Source organism: Cetorhinus maximus, chromosome 13, assembly GCF_964194155.1.
Source record: "Cetorhinus maximus chromosome 13, sCetMax3.hap1.1, whole genome shotgun sequence".
Lineage (NCBI taxonomy): Eukaryota > Metazoa > Chordata > Chondrichthyes > Lamniformes > Cetorhinidae > Cetorhinus > Cetorhinus maximus.
This window is the reverse complement of record NC_135891.1, coordinates 76,903,126-76,924,753: the sequence shown is the minus strand read 5'-3', so window position 1 is coordinate 76,924,753 and position 21,628 is coordinate 76,903,126. Positions and strand designations below refer to the sequence as shown.

Here is a 21,628-nt window from a genome sequence, read left to right as displayed (position 1 = left end):
GCAAAACTGGAGTCAATGGGAATCAGGGATAAAACTCTCCGTTGGTTGGAATCATACCTAGCACAAAGGAAGATGGTGCAGTTGTTGAAGGTCAATCATCTCAACCTCAGGGCATCATTGCAGGAGTTCCTCAGGGTGGTGTCCTTGGCCCAACCATCTTCAGCTGCTTCATCAATGGCCTTCCCTCCATCATAAGGTCAGAAGTGGGGATGTTCACTGATGATTGCACAATGTTCAGCATCATTCGTGACTCCTCAGATACTGAAGCAGTCCGTGCCCATATGCAGCAAGTCCTGGGCAACATTCAGGCTTGGACTGCTAAGTGGCAAGAGTCATTCATGCCACACAAGTGCCAGGCAATGACCAGCTCTAACAAGAGAGAATCTAACCATCTCCCCTTGACATTCAATTGCACCCATCGCTGAATCCCCCACTATCAACATCCTGGGGGCTACCATTGAACATAAATACTGTGGCTACAAAAGCAGATCAGAGGCTGGGAGTTCTGCAGTGAGAAACTCACCTCCTGACTCCCCAAAGCCCAACCACCATCTACAAGGCACAAGTCAGGAGTGTGATGCAATATTCTCCACTTGCCTGGATGAGTGCAGGTCCAGCAACACTCAAGGTCGACACCATCCAGGACAAAGCAGTCCGCTTGACTGACACCCCATCCAGCACCTCCAACATCCACTCCCTCCACCACCAATGCACAGTGGCAGCAGTGTGTACCATCCACAAGATGCATTGCAGCAACTCACCAAGGCTCCTTCGACATCATCTTCAAACCACTGGAAGAACAAGGGCAGCAGATGCATGGGAACACCACCACCTGCAAGTTCCCTCCAAGTCATACACCATCATGTCTTGGAACTATATCACTGTTACTTCACCGTCATTGGGTCAAAATTCTGGAACTCCCTTCCAAACAGCACTGTGGGCTTGGCTAGACCACATGCTCTGCAGAATTCAAGAAGGTGGATCATCACCGCCTTCGCAAGGTCAATTAGGGATGGGTAATAAAAATGTTGGCCTAGCCAGCAATGCCCACGTACTGTGGAAGAATAATAAAAAAGTACCAGGACACCGAGATCCCTCTGTACTGCAGAATTCTGCAATCCCTCTCCATTTATATAATACTTAATTTTTCTATTCTTTCTGCCAAAGTGGACAAGTTCACTTTTTCCCACATTATACTCCAACTGCCAAATTTTTGCCCACTCACTTAACCTGTCTATATTCCTTTGCAGACACCTTATGTCCTCTTCACAACCTACTCTCCTACTTATTTTTCCCTCCTACCTGTCTCGTTCTGTGACATGTTTATTTTCCTGGGAATTTTTATAATTGCAAATTAGATCACAATAGATTCTTAGACATCTAACTGTTGAACACAACAGCACATCAAATCTCTGCAGCAAAATTTTAAAAACTCACCACACAGTAAAATATAAGGTTTATAAAATATGGAATTTTATTACTATTAATTTTGGTTCAATCTCTGCCTCCCAATCTGCTCCCCAGTTTTTTTTTCAGCTTATTCTCTTATTTCTTTCCATTGCGTTTTCACCTCCTACATTCCTTTCTACCACACATCTTCCTTCTTATCCTTGCTTCTCCAATTCCACTCAATTCCCTTAATTCAAAACTTATCTACATCCCACGCACTATAGCATCTGCACAATATGACTTAATTGATCCGTTTGTTTGCCCTTATGGAATAATTCAGCCCACAGAAACATTACTTTCACAACTTAAACACTTTGCACAAAGAAAATAAACTATCGTCTAAACCAAACACTACAGAGCTCCAAGCGCACAACTTACCCAGCTTTCTGCACTCTCTGTTTTGCTAACTGCATTAAAGCTGCTGGGTTCACTTGTTTACAGTGTAACAGTAGAACAACACTTATTTGGTGCCTTTGACACAGAAAATCCTTCAAAAGCTTCACAGAACAGGGGACATAAATTGCAATATAAAAGGGGATTAAAAAAGACAGAGACATGGCCAAAAGCTTGGATTTGGTGAATGTTCTAAAATGGGGCGGGTGGGGCGGAGGGAGCCAGAGGTGGGAGCTGGAGGCGGGCAGGGTAGGTCAATGAAGATCAGAAATGACAGTCTGATTGATGAGCAAGGTCTAAGCTGGGGCAAAATATAAGGGCTGGGTTGCAGGGGGAAGGGTTTTGGAAAGTAGTGGGTGTGGGCTGTTGGCATGGAGGCTAGAGGAGAAAGTGAGGCTAGACAAAAATATAGGCAAGGGTTTCAGCTCCCAAGGTAGAGAAAAACCCAATTAATGCTGTGGGGCCAGTGTTGTATCTTCTATTGAATTACAAACCAGTCACTCCAGAGCACAAAAATCATACACATCTCCATAAAATCACTGGGTTGTATTTCTTTTACCGATCACATTGACTATATGTTACATAATCAAATTCTGCCACATAACACACAAAACTTACAATATCACACACACGAAATAAAGTCCTGCACTGCTCCATATTATTAAACTATTAAAATATCTGCATACTTAATATCTACATGGTAATAAATGAGCTCCAAAGCTGAGGCATTGACTTAGAGGCAGATTGTTTTAGTTTAAAATGAAGTTCTGCTCCAGTATCAATATAAATAGGGATGTTAGGCAATGGAGAGCGCCCACCATTTATGAGATCACTAACACAGAATCAAAGGACTAGAGCAGAGAACTTTCAAAATATACACCCTGAGCATTGCCAAAGACACCAGGCAACAATCTGGTTGGGGGGTGGTAAGAGAGAAATCGGGAGGGAGGGAGGGAAAAACAAAGCATGAACCAGGAATTGAAATACAATTGCTTTATTGTTACTCATTGAATCATCTTGTTCTTCATCAAAATGCCAAAGTGTTAAATGAATATGTTTCATAATTAACCTCTGCCTTATCAGATTACTAGCAGGCAGATTTTATAATCTGCTATATTTTTCAAAAAGGGTTCCCACTGGTGATCTTGTCTATAGTAATAATATACTCTATTCACACCTTTTGCTTTATCTAGCAGTGTAGGGTGTTGAGTGAAAGCCACCAGAGACCCAGATGAATGATCTTGTGCCTGAGTGACAGTCAAGCTCCTTGATATCAACCCTTTAGTCACTAAGACTTCAAAAGCTGATAAAAAAGAGTAACAGGGAGATACAGACACAAGTCAGCAAACAGATGCCTAACACCATAAGCTGGTTCCCATTCTTCCTCCAGGATGAGTGCACCCCAAGGACCAACCTCTATGTCAAATCATGGCAAAGTTATTCCACAAAGCTGTGACTGACATAATCCTGACCATCAGCTTAAAACAGAGACAGTAGTGTCAGGGGATGGTGAACGCTTTTCTGGTTGTCCATGGGAGTTGAAGGCTCGGAATTAAACTTTCAGATGTCAAACAAAATCTTTAAGGATACAAAGTCAATTTGTTAATTTCTACACAGAGCAAAGCTATGGGGTTGAGGGGGAAAGAAAGCTGGTTCTTCCTGCCCCCACCAATTTAGGAATCTGAACCTGAAATCAATGGTTCTTTCAAAAATGCATTTCTTCTGTAAATTTGTAAAGGCATGAATGATTTCTTAATCCTCCCTTTAAAAATCCAACTGAGACAGAGGGAGACACAGAGAGGCGGAAGTACAGGGAACAGCAACAAATATATACAGTTCTCACCTGATTAATTTCATCCTGGGTAGATTTCAGTGATTTAATGATAGTCTCGAGTTGGGCTTTACCAGCCTCAATACTCTGTTCTAATTGCAATTCCTCCTGTTGCAGTTTATTCAGCTCTCCCTTGGCTTTGTTTAGCTCCTCTTCCTGGGATTGCATGTCTGACTCCTGATTTGCAATCTGCGTCTTCAGTGATGAAATCTGTGCCACACAAATTCAATAGGATTAAATCACACAACACCAGCAATGTACCAATTGTCAAGAAATCCTGAAAAAATACAGTACACATTATGCATCGTTCAAACACAGCATTCAAAGATCTCATTATGTCTGAGGCTTAGTCACATCACATGTAATGCCTATTGGCTTCAAAAAAAAGATGCACTATTTTCTGGACAATAGAAGCTGCAGTTACAGCACGTCAAGTGGAGCTTATATAATAATGATTCACCCCCATGCATTAGTCACTAAAAACACCTTGAACACAAAATCAGCTAAGACAGGCTTACTTGATTTAAACACAGCAATATGCAAAAGATGCTGTGAGGGCTCAAAGGATACAAAATATTAAACGATTTGAATAATTTGCAGGACAAAGACAGACACACACACACACACACAGACACTCTCCCAGATCTCCCATGGCATTTTTCCTGGTGATTCAGATAATATAGCTGTTTTGAATTCCACATACAGCATATGTATGGACCATTGATTTGTGATGACTGAATAGGTCAAATTTGCTTTTATTTCATGGAAATCAATTTGTGTTAAGCTTTAGGAATTGTATTCAGCAATTCTGCCATGCCACCCCACAAATCATAAATCAGCAACCAACCTTTTAATCAGTCTCCCCTTTTGGCCTGAGTCAGTTTATCTCAGCCTTTCCTGAAGTTGTTTTATGTTGTTAAACCTTACCTCAAAAAAGGTTCTAAAGTCCATGCTCCCGCTTGTTGTGAAATTATTTGAAACAGTAAACTCAATTATTGTTACAGCTTGAAAAGTCAAGTTGCAAGAATTGCTTGAAAGTATCATAGTGATCCTGCCAAGAAATTCTCCACAGAGCACATGCTCAAATTGTGTCACACTACAAACTGGATGCACAAGTGGAGTTGATAATGCTCTCAACTCAGCATGATCGCTCTATGAATGAGCTAAAACATAACCTGGATTTTGCTGTAACTACTGCGAAATTGTTTGCATTCGTGGTCATATTCCTCTGAAACTGACAACAGCTTGTGGAGTATGCACATGCGCAATTAAATGTGGAAATGCAGAAGTTATCAGTGATTCTATGCTTCTCCCTAGGGTGTACTACTTGAAATGCACCAGAAATTAGAAATCACTGAATTTACGAGAACAACTTCTTCCACATTATTAATCTCGCTGTAAGACATTTGAAAAAGTTGCACCTTGTTGAATAAGGTTTTTTATTGGCATACTAAGTTCTTAATTACTACTGAAAAACCTATCTGGCCTTGAAAAACTAATTTTATATTTGTGGAATGTCAAATTTCTCCATGATAAAATAATTTTACATTTTAACCTCCTACCTTAATCCATATGTATGTCCCAATCATTTGTTTTGCTCTTTGTAACACTTAATTAAAAGTAATGGAACATCAGTGCATTTTACTTCCCGGTTTACTGTTTGTGAATATATTTCTGTGTGGTTGGCTGCTTACCTTGTATAAGGACATTACTGTTGACTAGATGCCTGGAAATCCCCTTGACTTGGTACCAGATTCAAACCAACATCAGGAATGGGGAAATCCACGGCACAGAGATTGCTAGATCTTCTTGAAAAGCTTTCGTTGAGGTCAGCAACGAGAGCTATTGCTTCACCGCTGACAGCAAAGTCCAAACGAAAGACTTTGAGCACTCTTTTAAAAGCAAAAGGAGAGTATTTTTGCACATTGGTAATAATTGAGTTCGGATTTGTTCTGGCCTTCCAAAAAGATTTAAGCACTTTTTTCTGTTTAATTTTCATCACTGCTTAAAGATCTGGTCGTGAAGATTTTATGAATTTGAAATTTGAGTCAATCACAAAGTATAATGCTAGCAGTGAGAGACAGTAAACACACATTATATATTAACAAGTGGTTGTCTGTGGTGCTGCTCATGGAAAGGTAGATCTGCAGTTTATAAGGAGAGTGCTCAGGCATTTAGCCTGAGCTGATGGAGGTATGAAGCAATGAAGGTGGATGGGTGAGGGAGCAGTTAAGGCCAGGTGTTTTTTTTTTAAAAGAGAGTGGATATTGAGAGAGCTATGAAGGACAGTAGCAGCAGGGAATTAAAAAATAGTTTTCATTTGATAGGAGTGCTATGAATTTACCAAGAAGCAGCAGGGCACATGGAAGTATTTGGAAGTCAAAAAGTATCAAATCAACGAAAATAAAGTCATGAATTTTGCTCACTGTCATAGTTGAAGCTGTTTTAAGAATATGACATCTGACTTAATCAGCAGCAAGAAATTTGTATATAAACATGACCTTGGAGTTTGACGAGAAGTGTGATGTGATGATGGGAGAAGCACAGAGTTTTAAGAAATTCTACATGCTAGTGGATTTCCTGTACTCACATTGGCCCAAATCTTCCTATATGGACGCTGAAGCTCATCAGAACCCTGAGGAAGTCCAGACCACATGCACATCCGTGGTACTTACATGAGAAGTTTCAACTTCCCATTGCCAGTTTTACCCCATCTAGACTGCTCTGCGATTCCAACAGCAGTGGGATCAGATGGCCATAGCCACAAAGACTTGGGCTATTTTGCCCTATACTTACCCTGATTTTTACACAGATTTACTTAAAGCTTTTCATAGCAGGTATAAAGCCAGCGTAACGCTAAGTAAATTGGTTGGAGTGCCAAAGTACCAGCACCCCAACCAATGTTCACCCCCTGCCACTAACCAACCCACCCCCCCACCCTCTGTTAGCAATGTTCAGCCCCCATCCTGGAAGCGTTCAGCCCACCAGCCCTCCCACACCCCCTCTCCCAACTCACCTTCCGGAATCCTTGGCTCTTGTCCGGCCAATGTTGGAATAGTCAGCATTGTCGTGGGTGCGGGGGAAGAGATAGGGTGAGCACTGTCAGGTGTGGAAGGGAGCGCGCATCGTCGGGGGTGAGGGAGGGTGAGAATTGTTGAGCTTGAATATTGTTGGGGTTGATAGTGGGGGGCAGAGCATCATTCAGGTGAGGGCAGTGAGCATTGTGGGGTGTGAGCTGGGCAAAGCATGTCGGCACTATCTGTGAGGGAAGGTTGTGCAGTGTTGGCGTTGACAACTCAATTTAAAATAATGTTATAACAATGTTTAAACAATGTTCAAAACAAGACCTTAAGGGGCAAGTCTTCAGTTCTTGAAGAGAAAAGGGGGTGAAGCTGCGCTGGAGTTACAAATCCCTGCTGGAGTAGGCATCAAAAGTTGCAAAAGCTCTGGCATAAAATGATAAGTGGGCAGTTTAAATCGGAGTCAGAGTCTGACAAACTGTCTCCGAAGCTGGCCGGAACACCTAGGCCATTAAGTCAGACAACTGCCCTTTATAAAGACAGGAGCATTAAATGTAATGCATGATAAATTATTCTGCTCGCAAGGTCAATTTGTGCCCCCAAATGTCACATAAACATAAGAAATAGGAGTAGGCCATTTGGCCACTTACACCTGCTCTGCCATTTAGTAAGATCATGGTCAAACTTCTACATTCAATGCCACTTTCTTGCCAATCCCAGATCCCCTGATTCCCAAACATCTGGTGATTTTAGTCTCGACTATACTCACAGACTGAACATTCGCAGTTCTGAGGTAGAGAATCTAAAATTTCATAACCCTCTAAGTGAAGAAATTTCTCATATCAGTCATTAGTTGGCTTACGCCTTATCCTGACACTGGGGTCCCCAAGTACCAAACTCTTCAAATAAGAAAAATAGTCTCTCAGCATCTATCCTGTCACCCTTAAAGAATTTTGTAAGTTCCAATTATATCACCTCTCATTCTTCTATATACCAGAGTATAGGCCCATTCTGCTCAATCGCTCTTTATAGGACAACCCCCTCATCCCAGGAATCAGTCTAATGAACCTTCATTGCACCTCCCTCTAAAACAATCCTTCCTTAGGCAAGGCGGCTAAAATTGTACACAATACTTCAGGTATAGTCTCACCAAAGCCTTATATAATTTCAACAAGACTTAATTACTCTTATACTCCAAAGCCCTTGCAATAAAGGTTAACATGTCATTTCTGCTCCTAATTGCTTGCTGCACCTGCATGTTTCAAAGTATAACTGTTGATTAAACATAGTTTATTCAGAATGTAATTGCTTATTAGCTGTGGGTCAGAAGCCTGATTTTAGCTGATTTTCAGGCTGCAGATATTCTGACTCTGGTGTTTTCTGTTCCTAGAGAATTCAAGTGTGACAACATTAGTGTAACATGCACGACAGTAGAAATGTAAAGGATTCAATGGGCTATCTGGATACAAGAATAAATTGCAGGTTGTACTCGCCATGACAAGCAGGCAGCACATGATACCTTCATTATAAGGCATTCATGGGAAGAGTAGGAACAGGGCTCTCACTAAGACCTGCATTATTATGAGCAAGTCTTGCAGTGGACTATGGCACAAACAGGTAACTGTAGCACAGGGCAACATTGGGCAACTGCAATAACTATTACAGACTACTGTGCAGACAAGTTAATGCTCACAATCTAGTGGGTCTACACTAGAATAAGGGGCAGGAAGTTAATTAATATCAAGATCAATAACGAAGAGAAATCGGCCATCCATCTCCTATTGTATATGCTCTTGAATAGCTGGGTATGCTATTCTAAAGGAAAGTTTCTTTCAATATATTAAAAAAGACAATGTATAAAATGTTAAATGTAATACAGTCTGTTGGAACAGCATTTTTGACCTCTGGGAACTCAGATCAAATTAAGCTTAATATTGCACCGGTGAACGGAATCAAACTGAATTGAGTTTGGAGCAGATTCAAGTGGGCATGAGCATATGCCAGACAACAGAAATCAGCCAATCTCTCATGGTGGACATTGTGTTGTGAAACAAGGGATGCGCACTCTTCTCAAATTATTTGTAAAGGCAGAAAGTTGGACAACAGTGAGCTTCACCCTCCGGCTCACTCTGTCTGAGTGTGTTTGGCACTGACTAAATGGCAAAATTTGAAAATATTCCATTTTCTCAGCCCTGACATTCTTCAACCCAATAAGAACAAAATTTACAATAAGAAAAATAGATGAGTAAGAATTCTGTGCACAGTCTGGGTCAGTCCATGACATTCCAAAGCAACCAGTAACTTTGATTATACTCCACCATCTTGCAATAGAGTCAAAAAAATTAATATAAAGAGAATGTTCAACACTACAGGGAAAATTCTTCAAACAAGCTGAAATATGTGCACATATTTTTTGGAATCATGTAAAAAAAAATGCAATACTCCAAAGGTTTATCTGGGAACACAGCCACAGCACTGAGAGTTAATGGTTGACATTTAGAAAAACATTTGTGCGAGGGAGTGGTCTGCCTCGTGGGGAAAGACAAACTGGCTGACAGGCAGGCACTGAACAGCACTGATGGTGGCCGTGTAGAAAGCGGTGCTGACCTGGACCACCCTACCCCATCTTTCCAGCTCACACAAGCTGCCTATAAAGACAGAGGCCAGATGGGAATGATACTTTGAAAGTAAATTACAAACCTGATGATTTATTGGAACATTATTTCTGGCATGCTCAGTGATAACGTGCAGCCGCACTGAACTGGAAGGAAGGATACAGGGGCGAGTTGTTTTCTGCAGAGTGTATGGTAATTCTATACAACTGAACAGCTGGCTGGAGGAATTACTTTGCTATAACACTCTCTAGGGATTCAGACAATAACATAAACCACACAACTGGACCTTGAGCGGCTTACACAGTCATTGGAACCAGACTCATGATGCAATGCTGATAACTCCCAAACAACTTTTTCTTTCCATTCTTATTTTCTCTCTTCCCATCTTAAAACAATATAGAATCAGTTTGGGTAGAGCTAAGAAACTGCAAGGGGCAACAAACATTGGTGGGTGTTGTTTATTAGCCACCAAACAGTAGTGGTAATGTAGGGCACAACGTAAGTCAGGAAATTAGAAGTGCACGTAACAAGGGTCATACGCTAATCATGGGGACTTCAATTTACACATAGTCTGGGTAAATTAGCACTGATACAGTGGAAGACGAATTCCTTGAATGTATACAAAATGATTTTCTAGAATAGTTTGTTGAGAAACCAACTAGGGATGCCCTATTGCAGATTTAGTATTGTGCAATGAGAAAGACTAATTAATAATCTCTTTGTAAAGGAGCCTTTAGGGAAGAATAGCCATATTATAATAGAATTTTACATTAAGTTTGTAAGTGATATAGTTCAATTAAAGAATAGGGTCTTAAATCTAAACAAAGGAAATTACACAGATATGAAGGGCAAGCTGGCTGTGGTAGATTGGGAAGCTACATTAAAAGGTATGATGGTAGATAGGCAATAGCTAGCATGTAAAGAATTAATACATAGTTTGCAACAAATGTAAATACTTTTGAGGCACAAAAGCCCAACAGGAAAAATTATAACCATGGCTAACAGGAGATGTTAAAAAGATTGTACTGGATAAAAAGAAGTGTATAAAGTTACCAAAATAAAGTAGTAAGCCTGAGGATTAGGAGTTTTTTAGGATTCAGCAAAGGAGGACCAAGAAACTGATAAAAAGAAAATAGAATAGGAAAGTAAACTAGCCAGAAACATACAAATGGAATGTAAAAGCTTCTGTAGGTATTTAAAAAGGAAAAGGTTGGCAAAGAGAAATGTGGGTCTACCAAAGGCAAAGACAGGAGAATTTATAATGGGAAATAAGGAAATGGCAGAGAGAGTAAAGAAATACTGTGTGTCTGTCTTGACAGGAGAAGGTACAAAAAACCTCCCACAAATACTAGAGAACCAAGGGACTAGCAAGAATAAGGAACTGAAGGAAATTAGTATTATTAATAAGTGCTGTAGAAATTAACGAGACCAAAAATTGACAAATCCCCTGGACCTGATGATCTACATACCAGAGTGTTGAAAGACGTGGGTGTAGATGTAGTGGATGCATTGGTGGTCATCTTCCAAAATCGTACAGGTTCTGGAAAGATTCTTGCAGGTTGGAAGGTGGCAAATGTAACCCCACTATTTAAGAAAGGAAAGGAGGGAGGGAGAAAATGGAGAACTACAGACCTGTTAGCCTGACATCTGTAGTAGGAAACATGCTGGAATCTATCAGAAAGGATGTGATAACTGAACACATTAAATAATGGTATGATTGTGCAAAGTCAAATAGATTTTTAAAAGGAAGATCATGTTTGGCAAAACATGTTAGGAGTTTTTTGAGGATGTAACTAGCAGAATTGATAAGGGGGGTTATTATTGGTGTATTTGGATTTTCAGAAGGCTTTTAATAAGGTCCCACACAAGATGTTAGTAAGCAAAATTAGAGCACATAGGATTGGGGATAATATATTGGCACAGATTTAGAATTAGTTAAGGGACAGAAAACAAAGAGCAGGAATAAACAGGTCATTCTCAGGTTAGCAGGCTGGGACTATTGGGTTACTGCAAGGATCAGTGCTTGGGCCCCAGCTATTCACAATCTATATCAATGATTTGGATGTGGGGGCCAAATGTGATATTTTCAAGTTTGCTGATGACACAAAACTAGGTGAGAATGTGAGTTGTCAGGAGGATACAAAGAGCTTTCAAGGGGATTTAGACAGGGTAAGTGAGTGGGAAAGAACATGGCAGATGGAACTTAATGAGTAACATGTCAAGTTATCCATTTTGGTAGAAAAAACAGAAAGACAGACTATTTTTAAATGATGAGAGATTTGGAAGTGTTGAAGTCCAAAACAATCTGGGTGTCCTTGTTTATGACTCACTGAAAGCTAGCAATCAGGAAGGTAAATGGCCTTTATTGTAAAAAGTTTTGAGTACAGAAGTAAAGATGTCTTGCTGCAATTGTATTGCACCTTGGTGAGATTGCACCTGGAGTATTGCGTGAAGTTTTGGTCCCCTTACCTAAGGGAGGATAGTCTTGCCATAGAGGGAGCGCAACCAAGGTTCACCAGTCAGTTTCCTGGTATGGCGGGATTGCCCTATCAGAAGAGACTGAGGAGACCGGGACTGTATTCTCTAAAGTTTAGAAGAATGAGAGGTGAGCTCATGGCTCAGTTTTCCAAATTAGAAAGTGTGCTCACCAACTAAGCTTTGGGGGGCAGCTCCACCTTTAGCCTTATTTCCAATCTGTGCCATTCAAATTTGTATCTTTAGTCACCAATTTATCCACACTCTTACATTTGCTAAGCCACTCTACATCACATGACAGTAAAAGGAGTTTTACATATCTAGAGCTCAATCACAAGGATTTTATGTGAAAAAAAAACTTTTACTAAGTTTATCATAAACTTTAAATGACAATAATAATGTTCAAACTAAAAAATCTGAACATGGCAAATCATAGACGGAAATGCTGGCAATGGGGAAAGCTTTGTATTGAAGAGAAAGCAAAATTCAAAAGGGTTATAGATTCAAGGTTTCAACTTACGCTTTGGAGGCCAAGTGACAATAATAAAGATCGATCCATTTAGCAAATTCCTAACCACCTATTATTCTGTTTATAAAAATAAATCAACCACTGATTTTCTGAATTATCACGTGTTTTACAGCCACAATACATCCTTGTAGCAGCTCCAACTGAAACCAATAAAGACACGTCCCCTGTGCTGAACAGGGGCAGTTTTGCACAATGAAAGTTTAATCAAATCAACCCAAACTGACACACAATCCTTTTCTCACTTCTTGAGTCTCTATATAGCTTTCATTCCTGAGACTCGATCGGTCCTCTCTTATTCCTCCTAATCTGTAAATACCTGATCTTACATGCGCTTCCTCTTCCATGCATCTTTACTGTGTCAAAATCAAATCCTATTGTACTGCTTCTTGCACTAATTCATTGTTTCTCAGGGTTCCAAACTCAATCCATTGACACAATTGGGCTGAAGTTTTAAGAAAATGCTTCTACTGTTTCAGAAAATCAATAACATTTTCAAATTTATAAACAAAAATAGGTGGCTGCAGACATGTTGAATAAATGCAAGTCTTGGTTATAGTCACCTGATCCTCAAGCATGAGTTAGAGTCCTGAATTTGTGATCACAATTTACTTTTGTATAACCCTTTTGGATTTTGCCCCATTTTCCTTCCTACAAATTACTCGAAATTATCACCTGATCACCACTTCTCACTATAATGGGCCCATTATTCTTTTTCAGCTTTGCTGCTATTATAGGCCTGTCCCTTAGATATATATTTATATATATATAGAAAAAATAACATAAACCCTTACAGCTGTAGAAAATGCAGACTTTCAAGCCATCAACACAAATGATTCAAGTACAGATCCCAAATTGAAAGGATGCACCACACTATTCAAACGCTAAACCAATCTTGAAAAGAATTTCAAAGATGTAGTACATTTACGGGTCTTAGAAGTGAAGGTTCACTGTTGTCACAGAAGTACAAGAAACCTGGAATGTAGAATAGGGCTCCTAGATAGTTCAGATCAGTGCTCGATTTTATTGCACACCTCTTAAAAATGTCATGTGACAACACAGTTGTGAAAGAACCTGGTATTAAAAATCTCACCCACTTCAGTTGTTTACAGTCTCTTGGTCCAAGGTTTCACCTGTTCTTACCGTCTGGTTCTCCTCCTGACACTTCTGCCGGATGTCACTGAGCATGTCCTCAAGCTTGGCCTTCTGCTGGTCCATTTCATCCAGCCTGTCCTGGGCAGCCTGCTTCTGGGACTCCAGCTCCTGCAGATTATTGTTTTCTCTGTCCAGGTCATTCTGTAGTTCCTGCCAACACACACAGAATCGACCTTTGATAATACAATCATCTCCAACAATAGAACACTCTACCCCAGACTTAAAAACCTGCTTTAAAAATGTGAATTATGTTCTCTATTGCTGATTTATACCTAGCAATTCATTGAATATTCCAGAAGGCCTCAGTGGCTTTATTCAAGTGAAGTGATTTAAAAATCACAGGCTTTGCCCACTATAAGAAAGCACACCACACACTTCAAGAGTGAACATATAATGTCATTTCTACTGGTTAACTGTGTTGCCTTATTCCCCACTTGAGACAGATTCCAAGAGAAGCTGCAATGAATGCCCAGCCTCCTCGCAGCCTGACCAATATGTCTTCAAGATACGGAATTTCAAGATACAGAATTTCAAGTTAAGATTTATTTTCCTCTAGCACCGCCCACTCAAATATTTCTTGGTGCAATGATCAATAAAATGATTCCCAGAGTATGAGTGGAATTGTTTGGAATGATCTGCACATTTCACGCTTTGCGCACAGAACTGAAGCCAATAACACATCTGATGTTTCAGCCTTCTAAAGGCAGACCACTCTCTCTGCTCTTGTCAGCTTTCTATCAGTCCACCATCAATTTAAAGAAGAAACCCAGCTTCAGCTGAACTCTGACTAGAAGTCAGGTTTAAAACTAACTGATGAGATGATCTGTTTCTGGCTGTGTTGAAACTGGCCAGGGCACCAGGGAAACTGCCTGCTTTCCTTTTACAGCCATGAGATCTTTTATATCCACCTGAAAAGCTCACAAACTAAGGAGAAAAGAACTGCAGCCCAGGGAAATATGAGCTCAGGGGATGGAGGCCTCATTTGGACAATCCCAGATTATTAGATACACCATTATAATTTTGCTTGCCTGTAAAAAGTCACAGGATTTGTAGACAGCATGACATGGTCGATAGCACATCTGTGTCAGAAGGTTGTGAATTCAAGCAGCACTACAAACTTTAGCATATAATCTAAACTAATACTTTAGGGCTGAGGGAGTATTGAATTCTGTTGTCTTTTAAACAAGATGTGAAATTATGGCCCCGCCTGCCAGTATAATTGAATTTAGAATGCCGCATGGCATTATTTCAAGAGGAAGGAGACCCCTTATGTCTGGGCCAACATTTATACTCAACTGACACCAGTAAAAACAGAATAATTAGCCAATCATTCATTACTTATTTGTGGGGCCTTGCTGCATGCATTTTGGCTGCCATAATTGTCGATGATTTTGCACTTCAGAAGTAATCTATTAGTTAGTACATAGGATTTATGGAACAGAAACAGGCCAATCAGCCAATGTGGTCCACATCAGTGTATATGCTCTACATGAGCCTCCATCCACCTTACTTTATCTAACGCTATCGGCACATCCTTCTATCTACTTCTCCTTCATACTTATCTAGCTTTCTCTTAAATGCATCTATGCCTTTCTCAATTACTTTTTATGGTAGTGAATTCAGCATTTTAACCACTCTGGCTGAAAAACACTTCCTTCTGAAATCCCTATTGGGTTTAGTGACTATCTTATATTGATGGCCAGTTTTAGACTTCCTTACAAATGGAATCATCATCTTTACGTCTAACCTATCAAACTCTTCACAAGGTTATCCCTCAGTCTTCTCTGTTATAAAATGCCCCTAGCCTGTTCAGTCTTTCCTGATGGGTGTAACCTCTCAGTTCTGTATTATCCTTATAAATCTTTGCTGCACCTTCTCTAGTGCCTCTGTACCCTTTTTGTATGGAGGATGGAATTGTACACAGTACATCAAATATAGTCTAACCAAGGTTCTAGGTTAAATTTAACATAACTTCTGTTTTTCAATTCTATTCCTCTCGAAGTGAACCTCAATGCCTTGTTTGCCTTTTTATAGCTTTGTTCACCTGCATAGCTACTTTTAAAGATCTGTGAATCTATAACCCTTGATTCCTTTGCTCCTCTAGCCCATTTAGACTCTTATCTTGCAAAATGTAGGTGGTCTCTTACTCCTATCAAAAATTCATCACTTTGCACTTGTCTACAGTAAAACCTGTATAATCACTTACTGACAGTCTCAGATAATTTACATTTTAATAGATACAAACTGCACTTTGAAACAGACACTCACAGATTATGAAGTATGGATAGTCTACAATGTACCAGGCTACTGTAGGCCTAAAACAATGCCCTATTATTCTATCATCACTAGTACACCAACAAATGAAGATATTAGGATTTGTGTAGGCAACACACATACCTGTACCTCATTAGTTTTCTGCCTGATGGCCTCCTCTTTCTCTCGGATGTCCTGTTCCAGTCCATACTTCTCCCTGTAACAAACACACCATCATGAAATCTACATACCCACAAGCACATTTGAAAAACAAACACTTTTTTGAAAAGAATACACAATAGAGAGATAAGATTAACTGGTTAATCTTCTAAGAATCATATTGGGCTCAAAATTAACTCTGTTTCTCTCTCCACAGATGCTGCCGGACCTGAGTTTCTCCAGTACTTTCTATTTTTATTTCAGATTTGCAGCATCCACAGTATTTTGCTTTCAATAAATGTAATAATTGCTGAAACGACACCAGAAAATAACAGCAAAAGCTGTTGCATTGCGTCACAAAATCACAATATGATTAGGTACAGTCAGCATGGATTTATGAAATGGAATTCATGCTTAACTAATCTATTAAGAGTTCTTTGAGTTTGTAACTAGCAGGGTAGTTAAGGGGGGGAACAAATGGATGTAGTACATTTGGATTTTCAGAAGGCATTCAATAAGGTGTCACACAAGAAGTTGTTACACAAGATTAGGGATTGAGAGTATTATATTAGCATGGGATAGAGAATTAGCTATAAGACAGAAGACAGAGTAAGGATAAATGGGTCATTGTTGAGAGGCAGAGTGCAACTAATGGAGTGTCACAAGGACCAGTGCTTGCACCTCAGCTATTCACAATTTGTGACTTAGATAAAGGAATGACTTAGATAAAGAGACCAAGTATAATATGTTCAAATTTGCTGATGATACAAAACTTAATGGGAAAATAAACTGTGAAGAGGCAAATAGGCTGCAAAGGGAAAGAGACTGGTTAGGTTATTGGCAAGAAAGTGACAAATGGAGTATAATGTGGGGAAGTACGAAATTATCCACAAGAACATTTTTTAAAAGGTGAGGGGTTAGTAAATGATGAGATTTGGGTGTCCTTGTACACAAACCACAGGAAGTTATCATGCAGAACAGCAGTTAAGAAGAAAAATGGTAGGTTATCCTTTACTGAAAAGGGGTTGGAGTATAACAGGAGGTCTTGCCGCAATTATACAGGGTTTTGGTGGGACCACATCTGGAATACTGTGTAGTTTTGGTCTCATTACCCATGGAAGGGTGTACTTGCCTTTGAGGGAGTGCGGCGAAGGTTCACCAGATTGATTTCTGGGAGGAGGGGATCGTCATATAAGGAGAGATTGCATAGACTAGGCCTATATTCTTCAGGATTTAGAAGAACAAGAGGTGGTGTCACTGAAACATATAAAATTAAAGGCCTTACAGGGTAGATGCTGGATGAAGAGTCTAGAACTAGGTGTTCATAGTCTCAGGATAAGGGGTTGTCCATTTAGAACAGAGATCAGGAGAAATTTCTTCATTCAGAGGGTTGTGAATTTTTACAATTCTCTAACCAGAGGTCTGTAGATGCTCCATCGTTGAGCGTATTCAAGTCTGAGATTGAAAGATTTTTGGAACTAAGGGGTGCAGGGATACAGCAAGAAAGTGGAATTGATGTAGTTCAGTCTTGATCTTATTGACTAGCGGAGCAGGCTTGAGGTGTCATATGATGTACTCCTCATTCTATTGAATATATTTCAAGAAAAGGAACCTGTCACCCCTATCTGATCTAGGTGACATGTAACTCTAGTTCCTCAGCATGCCATTAATGCTGAATGCTTTTGCACACCAATGAATGGCTTTGCCAATATCATCACATCCAAAGAATAAACATTATTTCAAAATCTATAGTGCCTGGTGATTCTACCAGTCAGAAGCATTGCCCAATAAACAGTGCCAACCTCATCCTATAAAAATTCATCCCACACAAATAATTGAAAATGAATGATGGTGTCAATCAAAATTCAAACTCCTGTAAAAAATTATCTATTATGCTACCATCAACATGGCCTGCATAAAGAGCTGCTGAAGCTGTACATGTTCAACTGGTGAAACCACCATTCAATGTCCATGGCATGGCAACGGGTACATATGGTGAGCTGCATTGCTCTGGGTTAAAGTTGGCTACAAGATGACAAGACAATGGGAGATTGGTACAGAGTCAATCCGCTGAGGTATGCACAGGATACTTGAGCCAGAAAGGTCCTTCATACTACAGTAAAGTTCCGCCATTCATGGGGCTTATGTTCCCACAAAATCTCACAAACGGCGAAATCGCGAATGGGGAACATGTTTTGAATGAATTAGATAGGTTCCAGTCATACGAGGGGAGTACTGGACTCTCCAGCAAAACTGTGCTGCAGTACCTACATAAGACAGAGGGGGGAGCCTCTGAGCAATACATTGGTGAAGATTTAAAATTGAATAGAGCCATTATTGCAGCTCTGGACCAAACAATTCTGACATTTCCAAGTTAATCCCTTCGTTTGGCTGCACTTCAGCTGAAACCATTTCAGTCTCTGCTCCGTCAAGGCTGCCCTCTCCACGGGACAAGAATAGAGAAAGAGAAAAGAAACCGTGGATAAGCGAACATTGCTCATGCGATGGGCGATGCTGTATACAAAGTACAAAGATCAGGTAAGTGAAAACACAAAAAAGGAAGTCGCAAATGGTGGGACTTTACTGTATTGACTAACCAATTTGACCCGTACACAGAATCTGGAAGCATAGACCTGCCACTGGGGCTGAGATCCTTCCACCCAGCTCTGAATAACTGCAGATCAATGCCTTAACGGAGCGGGTGGTCCCAGTGAAGCAGCAGCAACAAGTTTGCAGGTTCATGCTGATGAACTGTAGTTTTAGTTGGTTACAGAATCACACAATTGTTACAGTGCAGAAGGAGGCCATTCGGTCTATTGTATCTATAGCGGTTTTCCAAATGAGCAATTCACTTAGTGCCATTCTGCCCCCTTCTACCTGTAACCCTGCACATTCTTCCTTTTCAGGTAATAGGCTAATTCTCCTTTGAATGTTTCAATTGAACCTGCCTCCACCATACTGTCAGGCAGCATCCCTAAATGGAGTGGGGATTGCCTTACGTTTTTGCAGCCTAGTTATGTGGGATGTGTCATTAGGTAAATGTGAACTCTAGTCATACGGATTTCTCAGTAGTTTAGTTCAGAATCTCTTAAAACACAAGTTTTCAAGTCAGATACCTAACTTGATTAAAAAGCACCACCTATTTAAGACCTGTGGACTTAACATGTCATTCATCTGCACCCTTCCAAGGAACTGATCTTCAGATAGCAGATGAACAAATTTCTAACCCAATCCAAAAATTCCTGAGAAAGGCAATTTAAATCTTCCAGAAAATCTGCACTGGGAATATCTTTCTATAAACACTTTTGTAAACTTACACAAATAAGCCTGGGTCCTGAACGCCAAATGGTGCACTTGTCCAGTCATTAGGGAAGCTTACATGTTTGACATTTATCTGCACACATTAACATTTCAAAACAGAGTCCAACAACAAACATGTTTGTTTCCAAATGCAAACAAGGCAACCTACTGTGGGTCATGTGGCTCACACCACACTGGAACACAAGAGCAGCTCAGTCAGTTGTGGTTTCTGTGGTTCTTGAGCTCACAGAACTCGTTTACAAGAAACTCTAAATGAACCATATATAACTACCAATCACCAGAATCTAGTCACTGTGTTAGTTTTGTTTTTAAATTAAAAACATTTCTCAACCAAACTGAATGCCCTGCTGACTGCAACTCCACCAGTCAGGGTCGGCTGAAATTTTTTGGAGTTTGCAAGAGGTACGATACGTACAGATAAAGATCAGACCTGGCTAACTCAACATTAAACTGCAGGCGGTGACTGTGATTGTCAGCCTCCTTGTAACTGTTTCTCCAGCACTGCGAATGAGAATGTTGGAAGAGATTAACTTGCTTTGGAGCTGACAGGCCTCATTGTCCCCACAAACCCAACTTCATATCAATGCTAGACACTTCCAGGCCTGTACCCATTTCACCCCAAGCAGCAAGAAGATGCTATCTCATGCTGCAGTACAACCGAACAAACATGGAAAATCATGAAAAACACTTGTACATCCCTGCACATAATGCATGATTGTTTGCAGAGCTGTGGAAATATCTTTCCCCGTCATGAAGTCCCGTTCTCAGCTTCCATGTAGATCCCTATCTCAGTTCCTATAAGTATCTAACTCCAGTGCAGCATTAACCACTGACCAGGATCAATTCTGACCTCATCACTGAGTATTGCTATTTGAATATGTGAAACTGCATAATACTCCCAACAGATTTTTCTGCAAGTACTATGTAATGCAATTTGTATTCCAGATTTCACCAGGACCCAAGAAAGTAACATTGGTAGCACACAATTTTTAACAGAGGGGCCCTGATGCCTCTATTAAATTGCTGTCACACAATGTTCCACCTTTCTCACACAAAGAATGACCATTTGGCTAATGTGCCAGGGGACTACCAACATCCATGAAACTAAAAATTGTGCACTGATAGCAAAGCAAGCAGAGAGCATTGGAGAAGATAAACAAAGCCTGCACTCCGGCAAAGAATTTCTAACTTATTAACTCAGATTTCATACAAGTCAAGGTTATTGTGTGGTAATGTGTTTCTCTGCTGCACCAACCATAAGATTTCAAAGTGTGATTTTAGCATAGCACTGTCTAGTATTTGTAACAATATTTGGGCTATATGATTTTCAAGTTCTTACAAATTGCAATCACACCCTCTTCTGATTAGTGTAAATACCACAGCCTTCCCTTTTCCTGATTGAGAGTGTACCAGAATGATTCATGGCCTTTAAAATTGAACAATTCCTGACACGAACGAGCAATATTCAATGGAGAAACTCTTAAGCAAAATCTCCCCTAAACTGCATCCCTTCCATCAAACCTTGATATTTTTCTTCCTGTACAACTTACAAGAATTACATGCAAACAAAATGGAGGGTTTACTTTATGTAAACAATGTTGCATGCATCAAGCTCCTGAAGGTGAATTTGCAGAGTTAATGGTTGCATTCAATGTTCACCTTCCGGTTTGAATTTATCTTTTTTTGCACAACTTCAAGTCAAAAAAAATCAGGTGCTGGAAAATACATACTTTTTCAGGTCTTCTCAAAACAGGATTTACTACCAATCTAAAGCCTCAGGTTTTATCAACATTTTCGGGAAAATGTTAATGATTTTTTTTCAGCAAACAATTTTGAATGGAATAAAACAAATCAACAATAAATATTTATAAATGCCTTCACAGAAGAATGGTGTTAGGAGTTAAACAGTATCATCAGCCGCAAGCCAAAGCATGAAGGTTGATAATCTCCATCTGTAGAAAGAGATGACTGGTTTCAAGCCAGGAAGAGAAAGGGAACAAGTGGGCCAATTGCATATAAATAAAAAGTGCATTTTCTCCATAACAAACATTACGGGACTCTATTAAAATAAAAAAGTTTGGTGTAGGGGACACAATTTAAAGGAAACTAGTTGATGTCTTATGGCATTACTGGTTCACAATTTTTCTTTTAAATTTGTCTCTTGACACCAGCAGGTACCATAGAAGTGATCATCTGGTTACCAGGGGCCAAAAAGCTGACATTAACAAAAGACAAATAAGATTTTACAGTCATATTCTTGCCAGAGATCAGTCACAGTATTCAAAACCAACGAGCAGTGGCTGCCATATAAATGAGGTTACTGGCAACGTTCAGCACTAGATAACAGATTAGTAATGACAGGTGACCTTTCCAGTCACACTGCTCCACTTGGACCAATCACCGTACTGTAAAAAAAAGATGGCTGTGATTA

General features: G+C 40.0%; 1 protein-coding gene and 1 long non-coding RNA gene across 22 annotated transcripts in view; one reads left to right on the top strand and one right to left on the bottom strand.

Annotated features, from left to right (window-relative positions):
• eps15l1a (epidermal growth factor receptor pathway substrate 15-like 1a) overlaps nucleotides 1-21,628 on the bottom strand; it is a 389,837-nt gene that overhangs the window by 191,826 nt on the left and 176,383 nt on the right. For 17 of the 19 annotated variants that reach the window (XR_013578464.1, XM_078555608.1, XM_078555606.1 and 14 more), the window contains 3 exons: nucleotides 15,862-15,934; nucleotides 13,453-13,614; nucleotides 3,686-3,883 (listed from right to left, as the gene is read on the bottom strand). Coding sequence is in view for 18 of the 19 variants with exons in the window: in XM_078555608.1 (XP_078411734.1) it covers nucleotides 3,686-3,883; nucleotides 13,453-13,614; nucleotides 15,862-15,934 (433 nt within the window). In the remaining variant the exon portion in view is untranslated. The remainder of the gene's footprint in view (nucleotides 1-3,685; nucleotides 3,884-13,452; nucleotides 13,615-15,861; nucleotides 15,935-21,628) is intronic. The other 2 variants (XM_078555607.1, XM_078555618.1) reach the window with 1 other exon arrangement.
• The window catches only part of LOC144688728 (uncharacterized), a 114,821-nt gene continuing 111,395 nt past the window's right edge, over nucleotides 18,203-21,628 (top strand). For all 3 annotated transcript variants that reach the window (XR_013578466.1, XR_013578467.1, XR_013578465.1), the window contains exon 1: nucleotides 18,203-18,414. This is a non-coding gene — a long non-coding RNA (uncharacterized LOC144688728). The remainder of the gene's footprint in view (nucleotides 18,415-21,628) is intronic.